At 38.4% G+C, this 24,153-nt stretch overlaps 1 protein-coding gene across 3 annotated transcripts; it reads left to right on the top strand.

Moving 5' to 3' along the window:
• Positions 1–1,221: 1,221 nt before the first annotated feature.
• crmp1 (collapsin response mediator protein 1) lies at positions 1,222–22,260 on the top strand. Of its 3 annotated transcripts, none has more exons than XM_088342713.1 (14): positions 1,337–1,967; positions 5,416–5,504; positions 7,518–7,702; positions 7,771–7,935; positions 9,210–9,271; positions 9,377–9,457; positions 10,326–10,394; positions 10,513–10,633; positions 10,733–10,889; positions 12,324–12,465; positions 16,387–16,557; positions 18,403–18,582; positions 19,647–19,809; positions 20,493–22,260. In XM_088342713.1, the coding sequence occupies exons 1-14, from the start codon at positions 1,617–1,619 to the stop codon at positions 20,582–20,584; spliced, it is 2,028 nt and encodes a 675-aa protein (XP_088198839.1). In that variant the 5' UTR covers positions 1,337–1,616; the 3' UTR covers positions 20,585–22,260. The 3 variants fall into 3 exon arrangements, with proteins under 3 accessions (XP_088198840.1, XP_088198839.1, XP_088198841.1); XM_088342715.1 differs by lacking the exon at positions 1,337–1,967 and adding an exon at positions 4,170–4,318; XM_088342714.1 differs by lacking the exon at positions 19,647–19,809 and having other exon boundaries at positions 1,222–1,967.
• The last annotated feature ends 1,893 nt before the right edge of the window (positions 22,261–24,153 follow it).

Here is a 24,153-nt window from a genome sequence, read left to right as displayed (position 1 = left end):
TAGTAAACATTGAAACAAAAGAAGAAACCGTTTTTACAGGCTCGAGCTTTTATGTAACAAAAACAAGCACAATAGAGTATACATTTATGTTTTTATTTTTTCTAACATATAGTTTTACTAACTAAATAATAAATGTAATAATCACTGGTTCATGGGAAATCGATCATAAATAAATAAACATGGATGGATTTGTTAAAATGTTCACCATGTCAAACAGAAGTCGTGCTATAGATGCTGAGCGAGGGGCTAATGTTGGAAAAGGTAGATGTGTGATAAACAGGAACTCATGTCAGTGACGGATGCATGATGTGTAATTGTGATTGGCTTCATGCGATTGACAGATGGTGAGATGATGTGATTGGCATGATACAGGAGTGAAACTCAAGTAACAGACACAACGGAAGTTTTTAAATCGAGGCTTAAGACACACTTCTATTCCAAAGCTTATGATTGATGCCCGCCTCATATTCTGTATTATCCTGTCTTTTTCCGACTGCCTGCCTGGTGGTGATACGAAGGAGAAGGGCGATTTGAGATGAGTCAGTGGACCAGCGACTGACATAAAGCATGTCAACCCCTGCATTTACCAGCTGGCAGAGATGGGAAGCTGCGTCGTGGCCGTCATAGACTTTCTTGACTAATTTACAGGCTGGGGGCATCGTTGCTGTCATGCACTTTCCGGACTTTTTCAACATCTTACCTAGTATTTACTATTCTGTGTATAGTAATGCTAATTGTGATTCACCCTGGTCAATCCTGGAAGGTGGATTACCACATGTGAGGTCCTTTCTCAAGGTTTCTCTTTTTTCCTCACACTGAGGTTTTTGAGTTGTTCCTTGCCCGCATGCTGGTTTAAGATCAGATAATTGTGCAATTGTGTAATTGTAATCCTGTGCAGTCCTTTGAGACATTTTTGTGATTAAGGGCTATATAAATGAATGTGACTTGACTTGACTTAACTATATCATAGATATAATGCCAGCAAGACAGATAGCCTGACGGACGGACGGACGGATGGACGGACAGAAAGACAGACAGACAGACAGACAGACAGACAGACAGACAGACAGACAGACAGACAGACAGACAGACAGACAGACAGACAGACAGACAGACGGACAGAAACATGATGGCAGACAGACAGATGTGCCGATTGGTAGCTGGTGGGTAAACCTAGATCTAGGCCAGGCACATAATTTTGCAGATTTTGCAGTGTTTTCTTCTTCCACATGCATGCACCCCAAATTCCAGAAAAATGCCGAAACGCTAAATTCATTACTTGAGGAGCATTTTTTTATATTAAAATAAATTCCAGCGAGTCATTTTCCAATCGGTTTATCATCAGCCCAGATGTGGGTTAAAAATGACGTGCTTGTGCTGCGATAATCCGCTCATCCACCCCCCACTTTAAGCTTGGGGCTGAACAGCAAACAAAGCATCTCATATCTTTTGCAGAGGATATCATAAAACTGCATTGTTTATTTCTTATTTTTGGTTTTGCATCCTCTTTAAAATCATTTCCAGCCAAGAGGAGGCAGGACCTTGCTGTGCCTCTATCTTACATCGCGTGTTGCATCCATCCTCTCACATTTTGCAAACCTCGGTCGGAAGACGCAATGTCGGACTGCAGGAGGCAGTGGAACCGGGAGGATGAACTACCCGTCTACTTTGCTGCGCCGATCGCTTTCGGGCCGAACCAGCGCAAAAGCTGCGGGATGTTCGACTCCGTGGAGGGAGCGTTCGAAAGCAAGACAATCGACTTGGACGGTTATGCTGAGGGACGCAAAGGGGGCCGCACCCAGAGGAGCGGGAGCCGGGAGAGACTGCTGGATATCTGCAACAACGGCGATGGGAAAATCTCCGGCGAGGCCCAAATAGGCTCACATGACAGCTCACCCAGGGGGGGACAGGGATCGTCTAGCGTCGATACAGCGGTTTCCCCCGGGATTGAAACCACAAATGGAAAGGTAAATTTGGGAATAAGGACCCACCCACTACAGTTTTGAATTTGACACAAGTCTCAATGTCTAACACATTTGGAAATAATGTTTTTTTTTGGGGCGTTTGCACTGTATTTGAAACCAAAAACCTTTACCCAGTTAAAAATAAATACATTTTATATATCTATATCTATATATATATATGTATCTCTCTCTCTCTCTCCCCCTCTCTCTCTCTCTCTCTCTCTCTCTCTCTCTCTCTCTCTCTCTCTCTCTCTCTCTATATATATATATATATATATATATATATGTGTGTGTGTGTGTGTGTGTGTGTGTATATCTCTCTCTCTCTCTATCTATATATATGTGTATATATATATATATATATATATATATATATATATATATATATATATATATATATATATATATATATATATATATATATATATATATATATATATATATATATATATATATATATATATATATATATATATATATATATATATATATATATATATATATATATATATATATATATATATATATATATATATATATATATATATATATATATATATATATATATGGCAATGGCTCACTGCTAGCCGCATTTGCTCCGTGTTGATGGGTAGATTGTGGGTCCCGACGCTTTGCAAATTCTGTTTTTTTCTTGCAATCTTTAACTGCCTTTACTAGTAGCTTCTTGCAATAGCTCCGAACAACTACAGCCATTCACTCTTTTCAGCAGCTGCGGGTGTATCCAGCTTGCTTGGTCTTATGTTGTACCTCACTTTTATGTCCTGTTAATGTCTGAATTATCCTTGCTGATCCAAAAAATATATATATATTTTGCAAAAATGGTAATTATCAGGCTTTCATGTACATGCTTTGGCTCCAGTCTAAATTACAGCAACCTAGTGGTGAATTATTACACACGGCCATTTCAAACTAAATATTGCCTTTATACAAACATAGACGCTATACACGCTAAAGCACATAAAAAAATCATGTTTCTTGATGAGTATTTACTGGTTTGACTGATTCCGCTCTCATTAAAATTAAACTGTAGTAAGAGAAAAGTCTCAACTAAAAATCAACTTTTTAACAGATGTACTGTTCGGCAACAACAATATATTGTGTCGATAAGAATCTTTTGTTAAAAAAAAAACAGTAGACCCTCAATATGACCCTCAGAGAAACGTTTATCCTACCTTAAGACATTACCAAAACCAACCCCAAAACAATACAATTGTTTGTGCATAAGATAATATATATTTCTAAGATGGCTCTCTGCTATTGATTGACAGCATTTAAAAGACGGTTTGCTATTGGTTTGTGTCACAGCATCATAAATATACAGATACACTATTGGCTGAACTACCTCCATCAATGATTGTGTCATTCAACGGAATAACAATCTATTGTGTATCACACTTTGAGAGTTGATGATAAAATACTGTATTGTTTGTACTGTATTTATTTGCTACGCATCCAAGGCTTGTGAGGATAGATAGATAGATAGATAGATAGATAGATAGATAGATAGATAGATAGATACTTTATTGCTATGCTATGCTAAGAACCAGAAAAAAACATGATAACCATGGAAACAAAGCTTGTGATTATTGAGAATTTTGCATTTTTCCTAAGTTGCATGATCATAAAAAATTGGCAATTGGGACCATTTTAAAAATAAAGAGGAGATTAAAGCATGAAAATCCTCTTAGGGCATGACAATCTCAAAATAGGTAGATAGAACACCTTTTTTCTTGACATGTATATGTATATGTTATTTAAAAGTGCACGTGTACATTGTACAAAAGTAGTACTTACTATATACTATTTTGTTATTCCAATGTTTTATTCAGGGTGCTGGTGGTTCAGAAGTCATTAGCTAGTTAGTTTTTTCCCCCCTGCGAAACACCATTTTCACTTAGAGAGCTCCACCTCAGAACAAATTGATGTCATGTCACAGGTCTACAATATTGTCTTTATTGATATCCTCGGCATATGCCTAAAGTCCCTACATCAGGACGTGAATACGATTTAAATCATTAATAATTAAGAGGGCAGGTGACGTTTCGACAATTTAGTGCTGAAATGGACAGCAACCATGCAAGCTCCTACCGCCATGCGTGACAGTGTAGCCTCCTGGTGGATCACTGTGACAACGTATTAGTGTGAGCTGGGGTTCCTTGTGCACGAGCACGCTCCCAAAGCGCGCCCACGTGTCTTTCTCTGAGCGTGTTCACATCAAATTTAGTGGGGAAACAAAGGGGTTCGCCGCCGCCCAGTTGCAATTCGACGGCTCGTGCGGGGAGAAAAGCATAATGTCTGAGACCAACTGCCAGGAGAACAGCGTCCATGTGACGGTAAGAAGGAGCAGAGCTGATGGAAATCCCTGCTGCACATGCGGGAAGAGAAGATTAAATCCTTAGCGTGGGAGCAAATGCTGTCCTTCAGAACCACCAAGCTTCTTTCTTTTATGAGTTGTTATTGTCAAGTTCTCATTGTGTGATAGTGACACTATTGTAGCAAAGCTTCATTTGGGCGTCTTGACGATGGAAGAGGGATTTGTGAGGCGAGCAGCTTCAGGCTTTTCGTGTAAAACATAAAATCCTTGTATCACTCTTAAGGATTAGTATAAATACCCTTGGCCCAACCCCAAATTCCTGACATATCATGACAAAGACCTTTAGATATTAAAAGAGAATACTTATGGAAATCAACCACAAGCAGTTTCTTTGGAGACATGAAACTTTCCTCTGTTGCTAGGCATGATGTATCTTCATTTCTTGCACCTACCTACCTACCTACCTACCTACCTACCTACCTACCTACCTACCTACCTACCTACCTACCTACCTACCTACCTACCTACCTACCTACCTACCTACCTACCTACATACCTATTTATGTATCATAATTATCTATCATAATTGTATTGTTTATTGTTACTGTACTAATGTTAATGTGATAGCTTTTATTCAAAAGGTCAACATCCTTTCTGATGCAGCGAGCTACTTTTTGTTACTGATCAGTGAGAAGTGCTTTCTGTTTGATAAACATTTTTTTTTAAAATAGCTCTTCATCTTATTACTCTGCAGTTACTACATTTTTATTATGTTATTACCAGGTTGTTATTATTAGAAGTGGGGTTAAAATAGGTTCAGTCAACCACTAAAACACCTGTAACAAGGGCATTGAGTGATTTACATTTTTAAATAGGCTAATTTCAGCAAGACTTTTTAAGAATTGATCGTGTATTAAGATACTGATCAAGTCAATGATTTTTAATGGCAGTTAGAAATCACAATGAGCTATTTTCTTCCCTGGTCTTCAGAGGTGTCCTTAGGGGGCTACATAGCACCCATGAGCACCATATTGGTGGCCCGTGCTTTATTTCATAACTTGATGCCACGCACATACCATGTTTACATTTTCACATGTTTTCTATGTACCCTTTTAGAGTGACGGCTTGGTGATCAAAGGAGGGCGGGTGGTCAACGACGATCAGTCGTTTTATGCAGACATCTACATTGAAGATGGGCTCATTAAGTATGTGCACTTTAATACTGGTTATGGAACAGAATAACTAAAAATCGAAGGAATACAGAGATGCCTTGGTTATTGTGTTTAATGGGGACCAGAACCACCCGTGAAAAGTTAAAAAACGCAAAGTAGCGTTGCACTTTCATAAAAGCCCCCAAGGTTAAATTTACCCCGAGATGACGTCCGGCTGTGAGTATACAACTGTAACAAAATAAAGAGATATAGAAATAATAAATCAGAACACAGAATTGCAGTTGAATGAATGGTTTTAATGTTAGCATACAGAAGTACAACAAAATTGAAGGCAGTGTTCATTTTACCTCTGAAAAGTGATGGGTCCCGGGGACTCGCATGCTCAAAAATCTATGGGGCCCAACAGAGATCTATGGGTTCTCAAAATTTAGTGTTATCAGGGTTGAATTTGTAAATCAGCAACAAATATATAAATAAATATATGAATCTATATATTCATTCAGTTTTAATCATCACAGTCAATTGGTAATGCAAAGCAGTTATCACTTCAGATTTTTCAGTTCACAAAAATATTGTACATTATACACAATAATATTGCTGAAATATTAGTCTGTATATTCATGCAGTTTTAATCACTTCAGATTTTTCAGTTCACATATTCTTCGTGGTTTGCTGTCCTGCCACAGTTGTAATGTCTTCTCAAGGTCCAATTGCAGCAACGGAATTTCCATAGCTAATTTGTGGCTTTCATGTCGTTGTGCCGTTCCAATTTGCTTTTCTGAAAGTTTGTATTCCGAAATGATTTATGCAAGTTTTTTTGTCACGCTGGGTGCACGCAACACAGAACCGTTAGCCTCCATTATCATCCTCCTCATAGCGTAACCAGGAATATAATAGAGTCCATTTTGGCAGAAAAGTCATTTTCTTGTTAGGAGTATTATTTTGTCTATTATTTTTCGTCGAATTGTTCGCTTCAAAACACGTGTTTTCCTTGCCTTCGCGGTCTTCTGAAGAATTTCTCTGCTGTTTTTTTGTGCCGGAATTATTGTCGTTGTTACCACTTTCTGTATTATGTTTCGCCTTATTACCGACACTGAAGAAATTACCAATTTTTTGTTGATTTGCATCTAAAAGCAACTGTTTTTTCGGAGGCATACTTCTCTTTCACTCGACAACCACCAAAACAATGACGAAGCAACGAGATCTCGTTTGCCGAGATCGGCGCGAAACCAAAACAACAATGGCGGTTCTGCCTGACGAAAAGTTTGGAGTACGGTAAATCTTTGTTAAGAAAAAAAAAGTATTTGGGTAATAATGACAATTTGGTGGTAAAAAGGTTGCACAATGATTTGACACAATGCGTCCCCAGCAAAAATGATGCGTCTAGGACGCAGGGACGCGGGCAAACTAGAACACTATTGAAGCGCTTTTTATTTCAGTGTTAGAAAGCAATAAAGAGGGCGTCTGGCTAGCTGCACGTGAAAATTAAAGTAAAAATGGCACAAACGTAGCGGTTTTCGATGAGTTGTAGCTCTGGGCCATCCATTTAATGGGTAATGGATCTGGCGTTGGTGAGACACAGGCTCTGCAGGGGTGGCTTAAAAGTGTTGTTAGCCTGCAGCATCAGTATTGCCTTCTCCCCGATGACGCTTCTCAAAGCCGATAATAATCAACAGAACACTTCCTTAGCACTATTCTGACTCCAATTGAATTGATGAACGCAATAAGCCACTATGAGCTATCTGGCACCATGCACCACGTTTGTCTTTGTAGTCACTAGTGCCCTGCTGTTTGACAGACAGCATACACCAGCCTGTCACAGTCATTCATACAGACAGTCATGCCCACCCTAAACAGAAAGCCGTCCCTTTTCTGCCCCCATGATAGCATCATACCTTATGTCGATTTCAAAGTCAATAAATACAATTCAATTTACAATCCACGAAGCAGTGAAACCGCTATAATGGAAGCGTGAAATAACGAGGGGCCTCTGTATTCCAGAACCACTTCCCACCCCTTACTTTTTTACCAATGTCATATTTGTAGGCAGGTAGGCGAAAATCTGGCTGTCCCTGACGCAGTCAGAGTGATCGAGGCCAACGGTCTTATGCTGATCCCCGGGGGGATCGACGTCAACACATGCCTAATGAAGCCTCATCTTGGCGTACGGCCTGTCGACGACTTCCTACAAGGCACCAAAGCAGCACTTGCTGGTGGCACCACCATGATCAGTAAGTTTACATGAGACCAAACAATACCACTTTAAGGTAGCATCGCCCATGAACTCTGTCCTTTCCAGTTGACCACGTGACCCCCGAGCCTGGGGACAGCCTCCTTGAGGCGTTTGAAGTTTGGCAGCAGGCTGCGGACAAAAGGGCGTGTTGCGACTACTCCCTACACGTTGACATCCCCCAGTGGAATGAAAACGTTAAAGATGAGCTGGAGATGTTAGTGCAGGAAAAAGGTAGATCCTATATGTTTACATATATTTTCTCAAGGGATGCACCAAATTTTTGTCACTCAAAATTTTGTAATGCAACCGACCAAAAGTGCACTTTTGGTTCCTGCCGAAAGAAAAATAGAACCGAAACAAGGCGTCTGAAAAAATAATGTTGCAATGAGGTCAGGTTTATGGTGAGGCAAACCATGCAAAGCTGGCTTTCACTGAGGGGTGAGTTTGTGCACAATGCGTTTGGTAATTTCTAATTTTGCACATGAGAATGAAGGAAATAGGTCAAAATGGATTATCTGCCAAAGTTTTATCAAGAAGACTTTTTCCAAAGGTTTGTGTGCCCTCTGTTTTATTGGCTACTACAAGACTTTGGCTAATGAGTATGTTCTTGCACTACGGAACTAACTACCTACAGTTCAGTTATTTTAATTGTAAACACGTAAATTGTGTCATACGTTGAGAACATTTTCCCCTGAAGTTTTTGTCTAGTGAATGTACGAGTGTTTGTTGTCTTGTTGTATTTGATTGCACAAACTACCGCACAATCATTATAGTTATGGATTCTTTCCTACTCCTGTTTTCTTGACACTCTTCACTCTTTGGCCCATTTAAAGCTAAAGTGCCCCTGAAATATTTATTTTAAAAAAAGAGGATAACAAGTTTTTTTTTAGTATAACCAGACACTACAATAAACTTGCTTGTTGTATTTGGGTTTTAGATTTCTTAACAGTTTCAACTCTTCTATATCATTTTATTTTCTTACTGGATAATTTTTTTATCACTGCAACGCCTTTTTGGTTGTTTTATTTGAACTTAATACATGAAACACTCATCTCATATTGTTTACTTATCATTTTAGATTTGACCTTTGTAGCAAGACATAGCATAATAATTCTGTTTTTTACCCCCCAGTGTTTCATTTTCAGATTTCGGCTAGCGTTTCACATTTTCGGTTTTTGGCCTCAAATTTTCATTTTGGGTGCATCCCTAGTTTCTTTCAAAGGACTGGAAGTTCTTTGAATTGTTGTCTCATTAATCCCTAAATTGGAAAAAAAACAACAGAGACAGATTTGCAACAATTTGGCCTTGAGGTGAAACCTATTAAAGGGAAAGCACGGAAGAAATAAGCTATCCTCATCATTCAGCTAAATTGATATTTTGCTTGTAATCTTTTCAAGGCAAGCAAGACTACTATGAGTAGGGAACAAGATTCACACCTACAAAAATGTTTCATAAATTTGATTTGACCTTAATGAATGAATATTAAATATCCTCACATTTGTCAGGTATCAACTCTTTCCAAGTGTTCATGGCCTACAAAGATGTGTACCAATTGACAGATTCCCAGGTGCGTAGGACTATTACAGGCAGTAAATTAATGTTTACTGTTGATAATAATTTAACCTTTGTGCTGTTATTTTGTTACCGACACATTATTTGCTCTCTTGTCAAGCTCTACGAGGTGTTCACCTTCCTAAAAGAAATTGGGGCTGTGGTGTTAGTTCATGCTGAGAATGGAGATTTGATTGCTCAGGTATGACAAATTTCAATGGTAGTTTGTAAAATGCAATTCAACTTGCCTCATCTTTTGATTTATAAACTACACTAAGATACCAGACCATTAAACCTACAAGTAGAAGTTTATAATTATATTTCCCAACGTTAAAGAAGCTGTCATGTTAAGCTGCCATCTTACTCCTGAGAAAACCCAAATTACCGTGTCGTTACCTTGTGATTCTTAAGAAATTCAAAGAAAGTGCAAGAATTACTACTCTCACTAAGTTGCATGGTGATAACCAATTAACGCTAAGGAGTTGTTGTTTTTTTATAGGGAGGTGATTAAAGCAAAGCATTCAATCCTCGAAAATTGACTTTACCACTCAAAGTGCACTTACCGTACACAGCTAAGCCCTGTTTGTGTTGGTTAGCGAATCTTGAGAAACAACAATCTTCCATTTCCCCCCCCCAGTTTCCTTCTCTAGCTACTTATGTCAGCAAATTGGCTGTAGTTTATGGCTCATAGCTAGCTAATCTCTATTTTAGCTGCCACAGCTTCGTCCTTCTGTGTCATTAGCCTTCCACAGCTGGTCAAGCAAGCAAATATCACTAAGTCCTGTGATTCAGGGCCCTGAAACAAGAAAATATGTAAGTAAAGTGAAATCCTTTCTGCCTCAATAATGAGTGTTTTCTGATCACACACACTTCAGCTCTATTCTAAGCTACTACGACCTCTAGTGGTGGACTACCACATTTGCTTTCACTCTAGTGATATATTGGCTTTATTAGAGTGGCTTTAACTTAAGAGTTAAAACAATTTAACTCAAGCGGCAACACTTTACAATTGACTGCTTTGTGAACCCAGATCTCATATTGTTGTTGTTTTTTTTAAATCCTGGATTTAGGAACAAAACAAAATCCTTGGGATGGGAATTACAGGACCGGAAGGCCATCCACTGAGTCGACCAGAAGAGGTGAGGTCATTGATAGATTTCCAAGGCATAACATATATAATAGCAAAGTGTCCATACCACCAAAAATCATTCATCCAACCTTCCAGCTAGTTCCAACCTGCCCTTGTTTCCTTTGCAGGTGGAAGCTGAGGCTGTGTTTCGTGCAATCACCCTTGGCAACCGTGTGAACTGCCCCGTTTACATCACCAAGGTGATGAGTAAGAGTGCAGCCGATATCATCACTCAGGCCCGGAGGAAAGGTTACTCTCTCATTCCAGTACTCAACACTATTTCTTAAAGAGGGAAATCCACGTAGTTTTTATGTAAATATGTGTAAATTTAATTCTGCTTAAAAATAGGTTCTGTGGTTTTTGGAGAGCCAATTACAGCCAGTCTGGCCACTGATGGATCACATTACTGGAGCAAGAACTGGGCCAAAGCTGCTGCTTATGTCACATCCCCAACTTTGAGTCCGGACCCTACCACCCCAGACCACCTCCACACACTTCTGGCCTGGTAGGACTTCAATGCCTGCAGTTGATACATTTTTTTGTTTATCTTAAAACATGATTGGCATAATAAAGCCCTCATTGGTTTTGTTTCAAAAACAACTAAGAGCTATTTATAGCTCCAAGTGCGGCATAAGGTAGAAATCAGTGACACCAAAGGATACACATGCAAAACTTTCATGGTCATTATCTGTTTGGTATTCCAATCACAGCAGCTGCTTGCATAATAAACAATGTCAAACTTGATTTTATTATTGGAGTTGCGGTCAACACATGCAAAACGAAAATTGAAAAATTGGAAAGTAGATCCACAGGATACAGCATTCGTCTCTTCTGAGGTGCTCTGAATTCCCGGTATTCCAGAAAAAACATTAAAATAAGTACTACCTATGTGTAATATACATGCGTTTGATTAAATAAAATATAAATAAATATGCTAGTAAAGGAAGAAAAAAATATATCTTTTTTACCTTTCATTTACGGCCAGTTCCTTTGTGAGGGGTAACAATGTGTGTGTAGTTATTGTGTGTTTTTTGATGATGACAAGTTTTGTTTCTAATATTTTTCTGGTACTGGCTCTTGGAGGAAAACGTTTGAACACATCTGCTTTAGTGTGTGTAGAGTAATTCATAAATTGTAGTTGGATGTTATATTATTTTGGGATTCAAAATTTAATTATTTTTAGAAATTCCTAGGAATTAAAGTAGCATAGTTGGTTATTTGTAGCAGATTTGAAGCTAACTAAAGGAAACCAAGAGGCCAATAACAAAGTAACTGCTTTGGCTCATGGATCAATAATTTTAAAGGGACTATGTGATATTTTGTGCCTCCTATTTTTACATTTTTTTTTATTTGATTACTAGGCAAAAATACATGAACTGTCATACTAATGTTAATTTCTTATAAAAAAGCAAATCATGGGTTGAGGAATTTGTATTTATTTTACATAATGGAATCCCTACCTAGTAAGCACTGCCATGTTTGTCTGTCCACGTGTGCTCTGTGACACCAGTTTGTTTCCGCATTAGACGACTGTGAAATGAAATGAAATGAAATGAAATGATCTGCATTTATATAGCGCTTTTCAAGTCAATGACTTCCCAAAGCGCTTTACAATGTGCTCCACATTTCCCAATAGCGGCCTTGCAGCCATGTAAGGCGCTAACCTGCTTATTGGGGGTATTAGGGGTTCAGTGTCTTACCCAAGGACACTTCGACATGTAACACGGACGAGCCGGGATTCGAACTGACATCCCTTGATCCCAAGACGAGCGCTCTACCTCCTGAGTTACTGCCGCCCCGTACTGTGCCATCAAGTGATCAAATATTACACAGTGGGGCTTTAATAAACAGTCCCTAATACTGTGTTTTGTCTTTGACTCTGATAGTTTTATTATTTGCAGAAACAAAAGTATTAATTTATTTTTTTGTTATTACACAGTGGTGACCTGCAGGTGGTGGGCAGCGCCCACTGTGCATACAGCACCTCTCAGAAAGCGATTGGTAAAGATGACTTCACTCTAATCCCAGAGGGCACCAACGGTGTGGAGGAGAGGATGAATTTTGTCTGGGACAAGGCGGTGGTAAGAGTAATTGATACTCAAATGTTGTATGCCTTTATGTTTTGTGTATTTGTCTAAAGCGGAACACACTAAAGCTCCCTTTAAACTTCAAGGAAGCTAGGGATGAATTTAAAAGTTGCATATCCATGTGATTGCTATACACAGAAGACCCCTTGGATAGAACATTAATCCTTTCTGAGGTGGGGATCGCAAAGTGAAATTGACTTATGGCGGAGGAAAGAATAAGGGTAACTAGCTGATGCATTATAAACTCCTAGTACCCCAGATAGAAACATTAAAATAACAAAATAGTACATAGGAAGTATCACTTCTACTTAATATTGGTGTATATGATTAAATAGCATTATAAATAGGTATCCTTCTAAAGGGAAAAAAAAAATTGTTATTATCTTTGGTGTGACGTGACTTGAGCTGTTCGAGTCGAGTAGCGGGTGGGTGCTGAGGGGGGGTGAGACAGATATGGCAGAATGAAAATGAAAAACTGGTTTTGAAACTTTAATTTTCGATTGACTTCTTTGCTTTAATCACCTCCTTATTAAAAAAAACCCTCCTTAACGTTAATTGGTTTTCACCATGCAACTTAGCGGGACTAGTACTTCTCGCGCTTTCTTTGAATTTCTTAAGAATCAAAAGTTTTGTTTCCATGGTTATCATGTTTCTGCTTCACCCTTGAGCATCACTGAAAGCCTTGGACTCATAGTTAATAATAAATACAGTACAAAGAATACGGTATTGTCACCGACCCGCAACGTAACTTGAAAGCACAGAAGATTCTGAACTGAATGAAGAAAGATAAATTGTAGGAGCGAGTTCTACCACGGCCATATTGGCATCTTCGTCAAGTCAAGTCAAGTCAAGTCACATTTATTTATATAGCCCTTAATCACAAAAATGTATCAAAGGACTGCACAGGATTACAATTTCAAAATTACACAATTACCTGATCTTAAACCAGCATGCGGGCAAGGAACAACTCAAAAACCTCAGTGTGAGGAGAAAAGAGAAACCTTGAGAAAGGACTTCACGTGTGGTAATCCCCCATCCAGGATTGACCAGGGTGAATTACAATTAGCATTACTGTACACATAATAGTAAACATTAGGTAAGATGTTGAAAATGTCCGGAAAGTGCATGACATCAACGACGCCCCCAGCCTGCAAACCAGTCCAGAAAGTCTATGACGGCCACGACGCTGCCTCCCATCTCTGCCAGCTGGTAAATGCAGGGGTTGACATGCTGCAGGTCAGACGCTGGTCCGCTGACCCATCCCAAATCATCCTTCTCCTTCGTATCAGCCAGGCAGGCGTCGGAAAAAGACAGGACAAAACAGAATATGAGGTGGGCATCAATCATACGCTTTGGAATAGAAGTGTGTCTTAAGCCTTGATTTAAAAACTTCCGTTGAGGTTGCAGATCTTATCTCCAGAGGCAGGGCATTCCATAACACCGGGGCCCGGATGGAGAACGCTCTCGAGCCTGCAGACTTCTTGGCTCTCGGAGTCACAAGTAGACCGGCATTTTCCGAGCGCAGACTCCGTTCAGGAACATAGGGGGAAATCAAATCGGAGAGATAAGAGGGTGCAAGCCCATGCAAACATTTATATGTTAATAAGAGAACCTTAAAGTCACATCTTAAATGGACTGGGAGCCAGTGCAAGTTGGCCAATACAGGAGTAATATGCTCAAACTTTTTGGTCTTAGTCAAAAGTCTAGCTGCCGCATTCTGAACCAGCTGCAAACTTTTAATGCTAGACATCGGGAGACCAGAAAGCAATATATTACAGTAATCAAGCCGAGAAGTAATAAACGCATGAATTAAACCTCTGCATCTGATTGGGACAGCATCGAACGAATCTTCGCAATATTACGGAGATGGTAGAAAGCTATTCTAGTAATATTTTTCACGTGTAACTGAAACGACAGAATAGGATCAAATATAACACCTAGATTTTTGACCGAGTCACTATGGGTGATATTACTTTTGTCTAGGTCCAGGGTAGTGTTTGAAAACAACTGACGACAGTGAGCTGGACCAATAATCAACATTTCCGTTTTTTCTGGGTTAAGACGTAAAAAATTAAGTGACATCCATCTTTGAATCTCAGTAAGGCAAGCCTCCAGATTTCTACAACTTAAATGTCCAGTTTTTTCCAGTGGCACATACAGTTGAGTGTCATCTGCATAGCAATGGAAACTAATATTATACTTGCGGATAATGTCACCAAGCGGGATCATATAAATACTAAAAAGAAGGGGGCCAAGTCCAGAGCCTCGAGGAACACCACAGGGGACATTAGATTGTTTAGAGGTCAGATTGCCATAGTTAACACATTGCATCCTTTCTGACAGGTAAGACCTAAACCACGAGAGTACAGTTCCTGAGATACCAATATGTTGTGGTCGACAGTATCAAAAGCAGCGCTGAGATCCAGCAGCAGTAACATTGATGAGGCACCGGAATCTATTGTTAAAAGGAGATCATTGGTTACTTTAGCCAGGGCTGTCTCAGTAGAGTGATTTGCCCTAAATGCTGACTGAGAGTTTCAAAGAGATTATTTACTGACATGAAGTCATTTAGCTGCTGTGCAACGACCTTTTCAAGTAATTTCGCAAAAAAATGGCAGATTTGACACTGGCCTATAATTACCTAGGCTTTCTGGGTCAAGGTTAGGTCGCTTAAGCGTGGGTTTAATGACGGCAGACTTGAAGGCTACAGGAACAATACCCAAGGATAGCGATATATTAATAATATTTAAAACTGATGGTCCTAAGATCCCAAACAGATCGTTCACCAGTGAAGCTGGAAACGGATCAAGCAGGCATGTAGTTTGTTTGGCCCTACTGACCATCTGTGTTAGATTATCAAGGGACAAATCATTGAAACTGGAGAATGTTTCTGAACAACCGCCGACACGGTCCATACCTAACACCTTCACATCTTTGATATAGGAGGAGAATACAGAGCGTTCTTTTAAAATTTCATTCCTGATTAGTTGAATCTTTTTTTTTTTAAAATCCATAATGTCGTTAGCAGAATAAGTGCAACCATTTGGGTTAAGTTGTTGTCTGGTAAGTTTCGCCACTGTGTCAAACAAAAATTTCTGATTATTCTTATGTTTAACAATAATCTTGGAGAAAAACAAAGCTTTAGCTGAGGCAAGAGCTACTTTATATTTCAGCAAACTGTCACACCAGGCCAGTCGGAAAACCTCCAGCTTAGTAGTGCGCCATTTTCGTTCAATTTTTCTGCAACTTTGTTTGAGTAACCTAGTTTCTTCAGTAAACCAGTGATGCCGTGATGCAAACCAATAGCAGATCAGCATGTTTGGTGATGTTGATGAACAGCAGACAGGCATCTGAGAGATGTATGAGGCCCGAAACATGCACAGTCATGCACAGGAACACTGCAAAGTTTTAATTTTGTCAGTCTTTGGCCACGCAAAAAAATTGTTCTTGATTTTGTACAGTGGGGAAAATGCGGTGTCGAAGAAGAAGAAGAAGAAGAAGAAGAAGAAGAATTTACTTTTATTGTCATTCTTTGTAACAATGCACACAGAACGAAATGTCGATACACCTGACCCATACAGTTAAACTGTAGCGAGCCGGAGCAGCCGCAGCCAAACAGGGCGCAGCCATTTTAGTCATTAGGTGACCAAACCCCCCAATTCCAACCCTTAATGCTGAGTGCCAAGCAGGGAGGCAATGAGTACCAAGGGGCATAATTTCTTATTCCATATTGTAAAGTTAAAACATCGAAAGTTAGAAATAATGTATCCCAGGGGTCGACTGTATTTACATTATTTACAGTCAATAAGTATTCACTTTCAGCCAGATTAAGTGAAAATTGTTCCAAGTAGGTTGTGTTTAATCCTTCTCAATATTTAAAATATTCATAATTGATGTACTTCAACTTCTCCACAGGCTATGGGCAAGATGGATGAGAATCAGTTTGTGGCAGTCACGTCCACCAATGCTGCCAAAATCTTCAACTTGTACCCACGCAAAGGTCGGATAGCGGTGGGCTCCGATGCCGACGTAGTCATCTGGGACCCCAACAGCACCAAAACCGTCACATCCAAACTACATCAGTCGGTGAGAACAAGGCAGGATTAGGGAACAAAAAGAAGGAAAGGGTGGGATGGTCGATCCAAATTTTGATATTATTAATACTAAGCATGTACATGAATCAAAACTTTCGTCCCTAGATCAATACTTAGCTCCTCCACCATTTTCTCAAAGTGACACTTCTCTATGAAGATAGTACAGCCATTCTCTCCGTTACTTGGCTGAAATTTGTTTGGTAAAGTAGTCTGGGACTGTTGCAGCACCACAAATTTAGAAAAACACATGAAAAAATATCACCCGCAAAGCGCAACATGCTGCAACCAAAACGCAACCATGTTACTGTTCTTGAACAAAAAACTTGTAAATCTGTTCCGACTATAAAAACGGGGCCAATGAGAGACTATTTTAGTTGTATTACTGACTTTTATTTTAAAATAATGTCCAAAGGAAGGTAGTAGAGTTCTCTAAATCAGTGTTTTTTAACCATTGTTGTGTGGCACACCAGTGTGTAATTAATAGTCGTGCTGTGCCGAGGTAAATTATGCAATTTTGTGTGCCCGTACGGTCTAGCAAAAGCTATCTTTCATTTGGATTTTATTTTACCAGAGAGGCAAAGGCACCGACTGGTGTTGTGTCGCGGGGTCGAAAAACACTGCTCTCGGTGACATGGTAATAAATATTTGTACTTTTGTTATGTTGCTTCTTTTTTGAGGTGATTCTTGTGGCTTTTGTTCCAACACAGTTGTAATAGAAATATTAATTTAATTTTTTTAATTCGGTTAACATTTGCAATCGAGTTATTCAATTAAAGAAAAATTTTAGTGCCTAAAATTTTAGTCCTGTGTTTATTGTCATGATAAACTAACTCAAGGGTGGAAAGATTCAATTGTTCAATGATCAAAACATTCCCTAGCAAAAAGATAGATACTTCTGCGTATTCATTTGTATCAGAATGAAACCACAACTCCCAATAGGGGGGAGGACAGAAGGCCGAAGCAAAGATTAAAAACAGGGGAAAAAATGATCAAAGAGCGCAGGGAAATTACTTGCATTAGACATGCAAGGAGAAGTGCCAATTTCCCTGGACGATTTCGGAGTTGAGGATTGAGGATTGAGGATTCTATTAAATTTTCAATGGAAAGTACCCAAAATCAGAAGTGATCGCTGACAATTTGCGTTTCAAGAAAATGCACGTGTTAAAAAAGAAATCCAGGGAGGTTGCCTGCATTTCAATGACCTTTACATGAATTTAAATGGAAATCACGGTTGGAAACATCGGGCGCTTTTTGATATATTTCGTCTGCCACCCGTCTTTCACAAACTCTAATCCAGACTTCTGTCGGCTTTATGGTTATAATCCACAACCCCCTCTCCCACCTTTGCACCCCTTCAACCACCCTGCTCTGGCATCTTTCTGCCCCTCCTCCTGTTTTTATCATCTCGCTCTCTGCCCCCAGCTTTTCTCTCCCTTCATCTCAAACGCTGCAGTTTTACTGCATGCATTATTCTCTCTGACACAATGCCTAGAGAAAGAGCCCCCCACACCCTCTGCTCTTTGTTTTTTCTTTCCAGCCTATATTTGTGTGCATGTGTTTTTGTTCATGTGTGTGTGTGTGTGTGTGTGTGTGTGTGTGTGTGTGTGTGTGTGTGTGTTGTGTTGGTGTACGAGCATTCATTAATCTCAGAACTCCAACACACAAACCACATTTACATTTTTGCTCTTATATATTAGTGTGTTAGCCAGTAGAGGGATATTTGCATCTTATTATACACAGGGATAATGTGGTACACCCCACAGCGTTATTGATCTTGATATATTTCTTTATAGGGTATTTTTCAGTTTTAAATTTAGTTTAAGTATTTTTTTTTCAGTTTGCAGAATACAACATCTTTGAGGGTCTGGAATGTCGTGGAACCCCGATCCTGGTGTTGAGTCAGGGCCGGGTGGTGTACGAGGAAGGAAAACTTCACGTTCAGCCGGGAAGCGGGCGATATATCCCCCGCAAGGTCTTCTCGGATTTTGCTTACCAGCGTTTGAAGTTTAGGAATCAGGTACAGTACATTTGAAATACAGTAGACCTCCAGGATATGACATGAACCGGTTCTATGTGAGGATCACAATGAGAATTTCCTGTATTGCTGGGGGATGGAAACCTATGATAATTAGCTCAAAACTTCTGGTACCCCAGATAAATAACAAGATAGTGTATAGTAATTACCACAAATATGAAAAATACAATTTACTTTTGGGGTCTTTGAGCTCATCAAGTGGAATAGCGGGTGAAGGCAGAAGGGGGAGGAGATGCCAGTTAAAAATAAAAATGTTTTCAAAATTTTCACTTGCGAGAATTTTGTGATGCCATTAGAAGATTTCCTAGCTTTAATCAACTCCGCTTTTTAATAACATTTTTAAAACAACCTTCTTGGTATTTATAATAATCTCAAGCTTCATTTTCATGGTTATAAAGGTTATGTGTCTCCCCTTTGCATCATTGCAAATCTTTGGATTCATAGCCAGCATAATAATCAAAAAGTACTGAACTAGTACTTGCAATTTTAAAAAAGCATAAGTAAGCTAAGCGGCAGCTTAGGGCTCTGCAATCACGAGGGGGGCCGCAAGAGTGGTTAACGTTTCTGGTGCCAACATTGTCCCAATTGTCACTTTGTATGTCCACTTAAAAATACTTCAACAGAAATACAACAAAAATACTACACAATAACTACAAAACTAAATGTCAAATATAGTGCCCTAAAAGAGGGACCTCATATTTTCATTTTGCTTTCAATCTGAAAATAAACATTTTTCTTGGGGCCCCAAAGAAGGCTTGGGCCCATCCTGGTCATAGCTGATACATGCAGTATTAATTACTATTCTGTGTCTTTACGAAGCACTCTTGATTCCAAACCAAAAGACAAGAGAAAGACATTTATTAATTCTTAATTGTTTTTGATATTATATCGTGGAGAAAAAGCCTTTTTAAAGTTGTCCAAAAAGCATGTTATTCCACACCGTAAAACCGTGAAAGTGTCGTAAGGTGGGGACGCAGAATCTCAGTGGTTTACTGCGTGTTTCTGATGCAGAACTAGTAAATATTTTTACCCATGTCTCTAAACAGATTAAGGACAAAGGTGTCCCACGTGGGATTTACGAAGGGCCAGTGTTCGATTTGGAAACCATTCAAAAATATATTACTCCCTCGCCGTCAGCCAAAACCTCCCCGACTTCATACCAGCCCCCACCTGGGCGCAATCTTCACCAGTCCAATTTCAGCCTATCAGGTGAGCTCACTGCTGACAGGGGATTGGCATCTTCTAGGTAATTTAAAAATTTAAAGTTTTGGGAATTTTGTGGTGTACCCCATATATATTAATGTATTATTGTAAAATCACTAAGAATTATGTTGTTTTCCACCTAAATAGCATAATAACCCCCCTAAATTTGCATAATAATCAACAATAATAGATGAATGTATCTAATTCCCAAAAATATGTTAAAAACATAGTTTTTCAATTGGTAGCACAATAATCAAAACGTACTAAGCTAGCACTAGCAATTAGAAAAAGATTTATTGGAGCATTAACAATTTGCAGAGTAGAATGTATATTTTTAAAATTAGTACATTTCAAGTAAACCCCAAAAAGCCAAGTCACATGGAGCATACATTTTTTTCTTGATGTTTCCACACACTCAATATTTGTATTAGACAGGGTTGCGGGTGGATTATTTTTTTCAGTTTCTTTTTGATTATTATTGGTGGAATACACTTCAATATTTGAGTTTGTGTTTTTTTTTAACTTATTTTGCAATGTTTGGAATTAGATGTGAATGTTTTTTATTGTTACAGAAGGTCACAGCCCACACTCCTCCCCTTTCAAAGACCAACTGTATCCATTTGATAGCCTTATAACAACACCATATATTCACGTAAACCACTCATTTTGCATCGATCTCTAATTTACAGGGGCTCAGATTGACGACAACATTCCTCGGAGGTCCGGCCATCGCATCGTAGCGCCTCCTGGTGGTCGCTCCAACATCACCAGCCTTGGTTGAAGCTGACAAGCTGTCAAGAGGGCTTTGCAAGCTTTGTTCCATTGCACATCTGAGTGTGAGCATGCGTTGTAAAATCCCTCATTAGCACACACAAATTGCACCAATACAATGTCTTGTAAAACACACTGTGTAAGAAGATGCACACAATACTAGTGTGATTTACAATCAGTAGTCATTCGACCATCAATACTTTATACTGGTCCAGAGCATCACGTGACTTTTTAAGGACCCACCATGGTGGATTACAGGCAAAAATGGAAAAAGATGCAAGTACAAATCGATATGCGTACTACTTTACAAAGGATTTTAAAAACTAGATATGAGGTAAAGTTGAGGGTAATTAACAACATAGACATGTTTTTTATGAACAACATCGATTTTATTTTATGTACTGGCTAGATCGTATACACGGTAGATGTGCAGGTATGAAGTTGCAGGTAAAATACACTGAAAATTTTTCATTTAGCCTAAGATACGATTCTGCGTTGTTAATTACCCGAGACCTTTCCTTGATTTTAGCCTTTTAAACCTCGTCTAAACTTGTAAAGGAAGTGGATTCATTGATTGATTGAATGACATTTCATTATTTCCCTTTGTTCATCCAAATACAAGTTTACTATGAATTTAAAATAAAAAACTTTATAATACATTGAGAAAAACAACAACAAAAAAAGTGCTGAATGGGGAAAAAAACCCAAGCATATCTTGGTCCCGTTCGCTGTCTAAACAGTTTTCACAATAATATATCTAGGCAATTAATTGATTAAACCAGTGTAAATAAATAAAATAATGACATAATATAATAATTGTTAAATATACAGTACATATATTGGATTTATCTTAACACAGCCACGCACTATATTTTATGTGAAATATTAAAAAAAAAAATTAACCAAAATATGGGCTTCACATAAAACATGTGAGGTTTGGCGAACGGACCTTTGTTTTCAGACTTTCACAAAAATGATCGGTCACTTTGACTGAGGGTACCTTAGTGTGATTAATTTATACAATCTTGAATCAGTTTTGCCTTTCTTTCCCATTTAATAATGATATGTCAGCTTGACATATCACAAAGCTGTGGGAAAAGCACATTTCTTATTTGAGATACCTGAAATTGCATCTTCCTGAGTAGTTGCTTGTTATCCAACATTGTGCACACTTAAAAAATCACATGGCGCTCGGAGCACTCGCTCTTTATGCACAGCTTCTACTAAATATTCCCCAACTGATGGTGCTGTTGCTTCTGGCTGCTGCATCACCTCAGCTTCACGTGATTCGGTGTGGATAATATGGATCCATCGCATGGACAGCCCTTAAATGTTACACACAGTGCGCCATTGCACCTAAATGCTGTTTGTAAGCTTTAACACACAATTTTTTTTTGTATGATTTCGTCTTTTCCACAATCAAGCACAAAACACATGGTGTCAAAGCATGGCAATGAATAATATCTGTATCGCATTATAGATCATGCAGAAATTCTAATATTCTTGGATGAGATAATTAGAAAATGTATATTTTTAGCTGTTATTGTATTTTTCACACTTTTTTAACTTAAAAATAATTGTCGTCGTTAGTGTTTTTGGTGTATTTAACAATTGTATGTCACATTTTTGTTGCTGTTCTCTGAGCCATTCACTGACGCTTAATAAAGACTGTTGAGAACAATGGAATACGAAGATTTTCATGCAACTTTGCAGACACGACACATCTTTTAGCCCAGTTGTTTACCAAAGCTCCCGTAGTTTTGTGTTTTTATTTTTATTTTTTTTACCTCAGGGATCAAACCAATGTGGTGCTCGCTGACTCCAAGTAACCCCTTAATCCCTCTAAAAATGAATAGCCCTTGGACCGGTTCGAAAAATTGCTAAGCAGTGTCATTGTGATTTTCCAGGAAATTTCTAACAGGCATAAAAAACATGGACATGATCAGTGTCTTTAAATCTATGATTAATCGTTCTCAACTTTAATTTTAATAATTGTAATATTTTAGTGGTTGACTGAGCCTATTTAAAACCTACTTATAATAATTACAATCTGGTAATAACACTATTATAAAAATAGTAATAACATAGTTATAATATGATGTTGCTATTTTAAAAAAATGTGTATAAAATTGGTAGCCCTTTGTGCTAATCAGTAACAAAAATCCCAGTCTACATGTTAAGTCATTTACTACAGAGAATTGAGATTAATTAAAACCAAAATGTAAACACAACCATTCGTATCTAGGATGGTAAACATATTTCTTTATCTTCGTGCCATTTAAGTGTGTCGTGTGTTTTCTTTTTAATCACATTATTATGTTTTGTCAACATTTTCATCTAATACGTTGTTGTCCCTTCACCACATCTCTCCAAAATATATGTTTTGACGAATAGGGAGTATGGAAAATTAGAGCTCCAAGATTGGTGATTGTGAAGCAAATAAACCAGTTGTCATTTACATTTAATGCTGTCATTTTTGTAAAGGAAACAGCCTGAGGCCTAAAATGCTTAATCAAGGTCAAACAAAATCAAAAAATCATTAAGAACTGTACTTAAAATGAATTGGATACAATTTTGCACAATTTTAATAGGAATACACAGTGATCACCTAGCCAATATATACAAATAAAAATGACTTAAAAAAACAGTTATTCTGCATTCTTACTTTTTATCATTTAAACATCTACTCTTTATACTGTTATACTAATCCTCACATTTATCAGTTTGAAACAATCCATTCCAATATGTATGAAAACAGAGTGACACCAACTTTACTTGTATGTTAACCAATCTGTTATCCCAGAGGGCTGTTTGCCATAATGCATGTCTCAACACAACACAGCTCATTTACTTTGCTTAAATGTCAAGTTTTATCTTGCTGATTTTGACTTCTTCGTGACTCTTATATTCCATTTTAAAGTCATGTTTAAGTGCATGATGTCATTCAAAACCACTTTGATTATATTTTGCTGCCATGTGTCCTCTCAATTAAGTAAAAAAAGGAAAAGAAGAAAATAGTAATTTTCTCTGGACAGCGTCACCTTCAAACTGACACGTTTGCTGCATTTCAAACACGGCGGGCAAACAAAATGCAAATGATGAGTCAACAGCAGCAGGTCATAAAATTACATAAAGCGAAGAATGTGCACAAGAGGAGTTTAACTTTGTGAAAATATACCATAAAAATGTGGATATTAGTCATTCTTAGAGAGCGTCGGCAGCTGTTGGAAAAGGAAATGACATTTGGGCAATTTACTGAGCCAGCTGTGCTGTTTGTGCCGACGGTCCCTCAGGCTTTTTCTATTGCAGACCTGTAACATCTATGAGGGTCGGACTAAAAACATGCTTTAGATCTGATGCAAGTGCATCGTCATCATTTTCGTCATCATTGCCCTCTCATCTAAAAAATAAAGCCTCTAGGAACTCTGAACAGTGTGACTATTTAGAATCCTAATATTACGCTACATCCTAAAACTATTTATTTCAAAACCCTACATAGAGGTTTTCTTCTAAGATCCTTACGCAAAATCCGTGAACAGTAGAAAACAGTAGAAATAATTTAGGCAATCGTTTTATGGT

This window comes from Urocampus carinirostris, chromosome 8 (genome assembly GCF_059441175.1).
Source record: "Urocampus carinirostris isolate Australia breed hairy pipefish chromosome 8, RoL_Ucar_1.0, whole genome shotgun sequence".
NCBI lineage: Eukaryota > Metazoa > Chordata > Actinopteri > Syngnathiformes > Syngnathidae > Urocampus > Urocampus carinirostris.
This window is presented reverse-complemented; position numbering and strand designations above follow the sequence as displayed.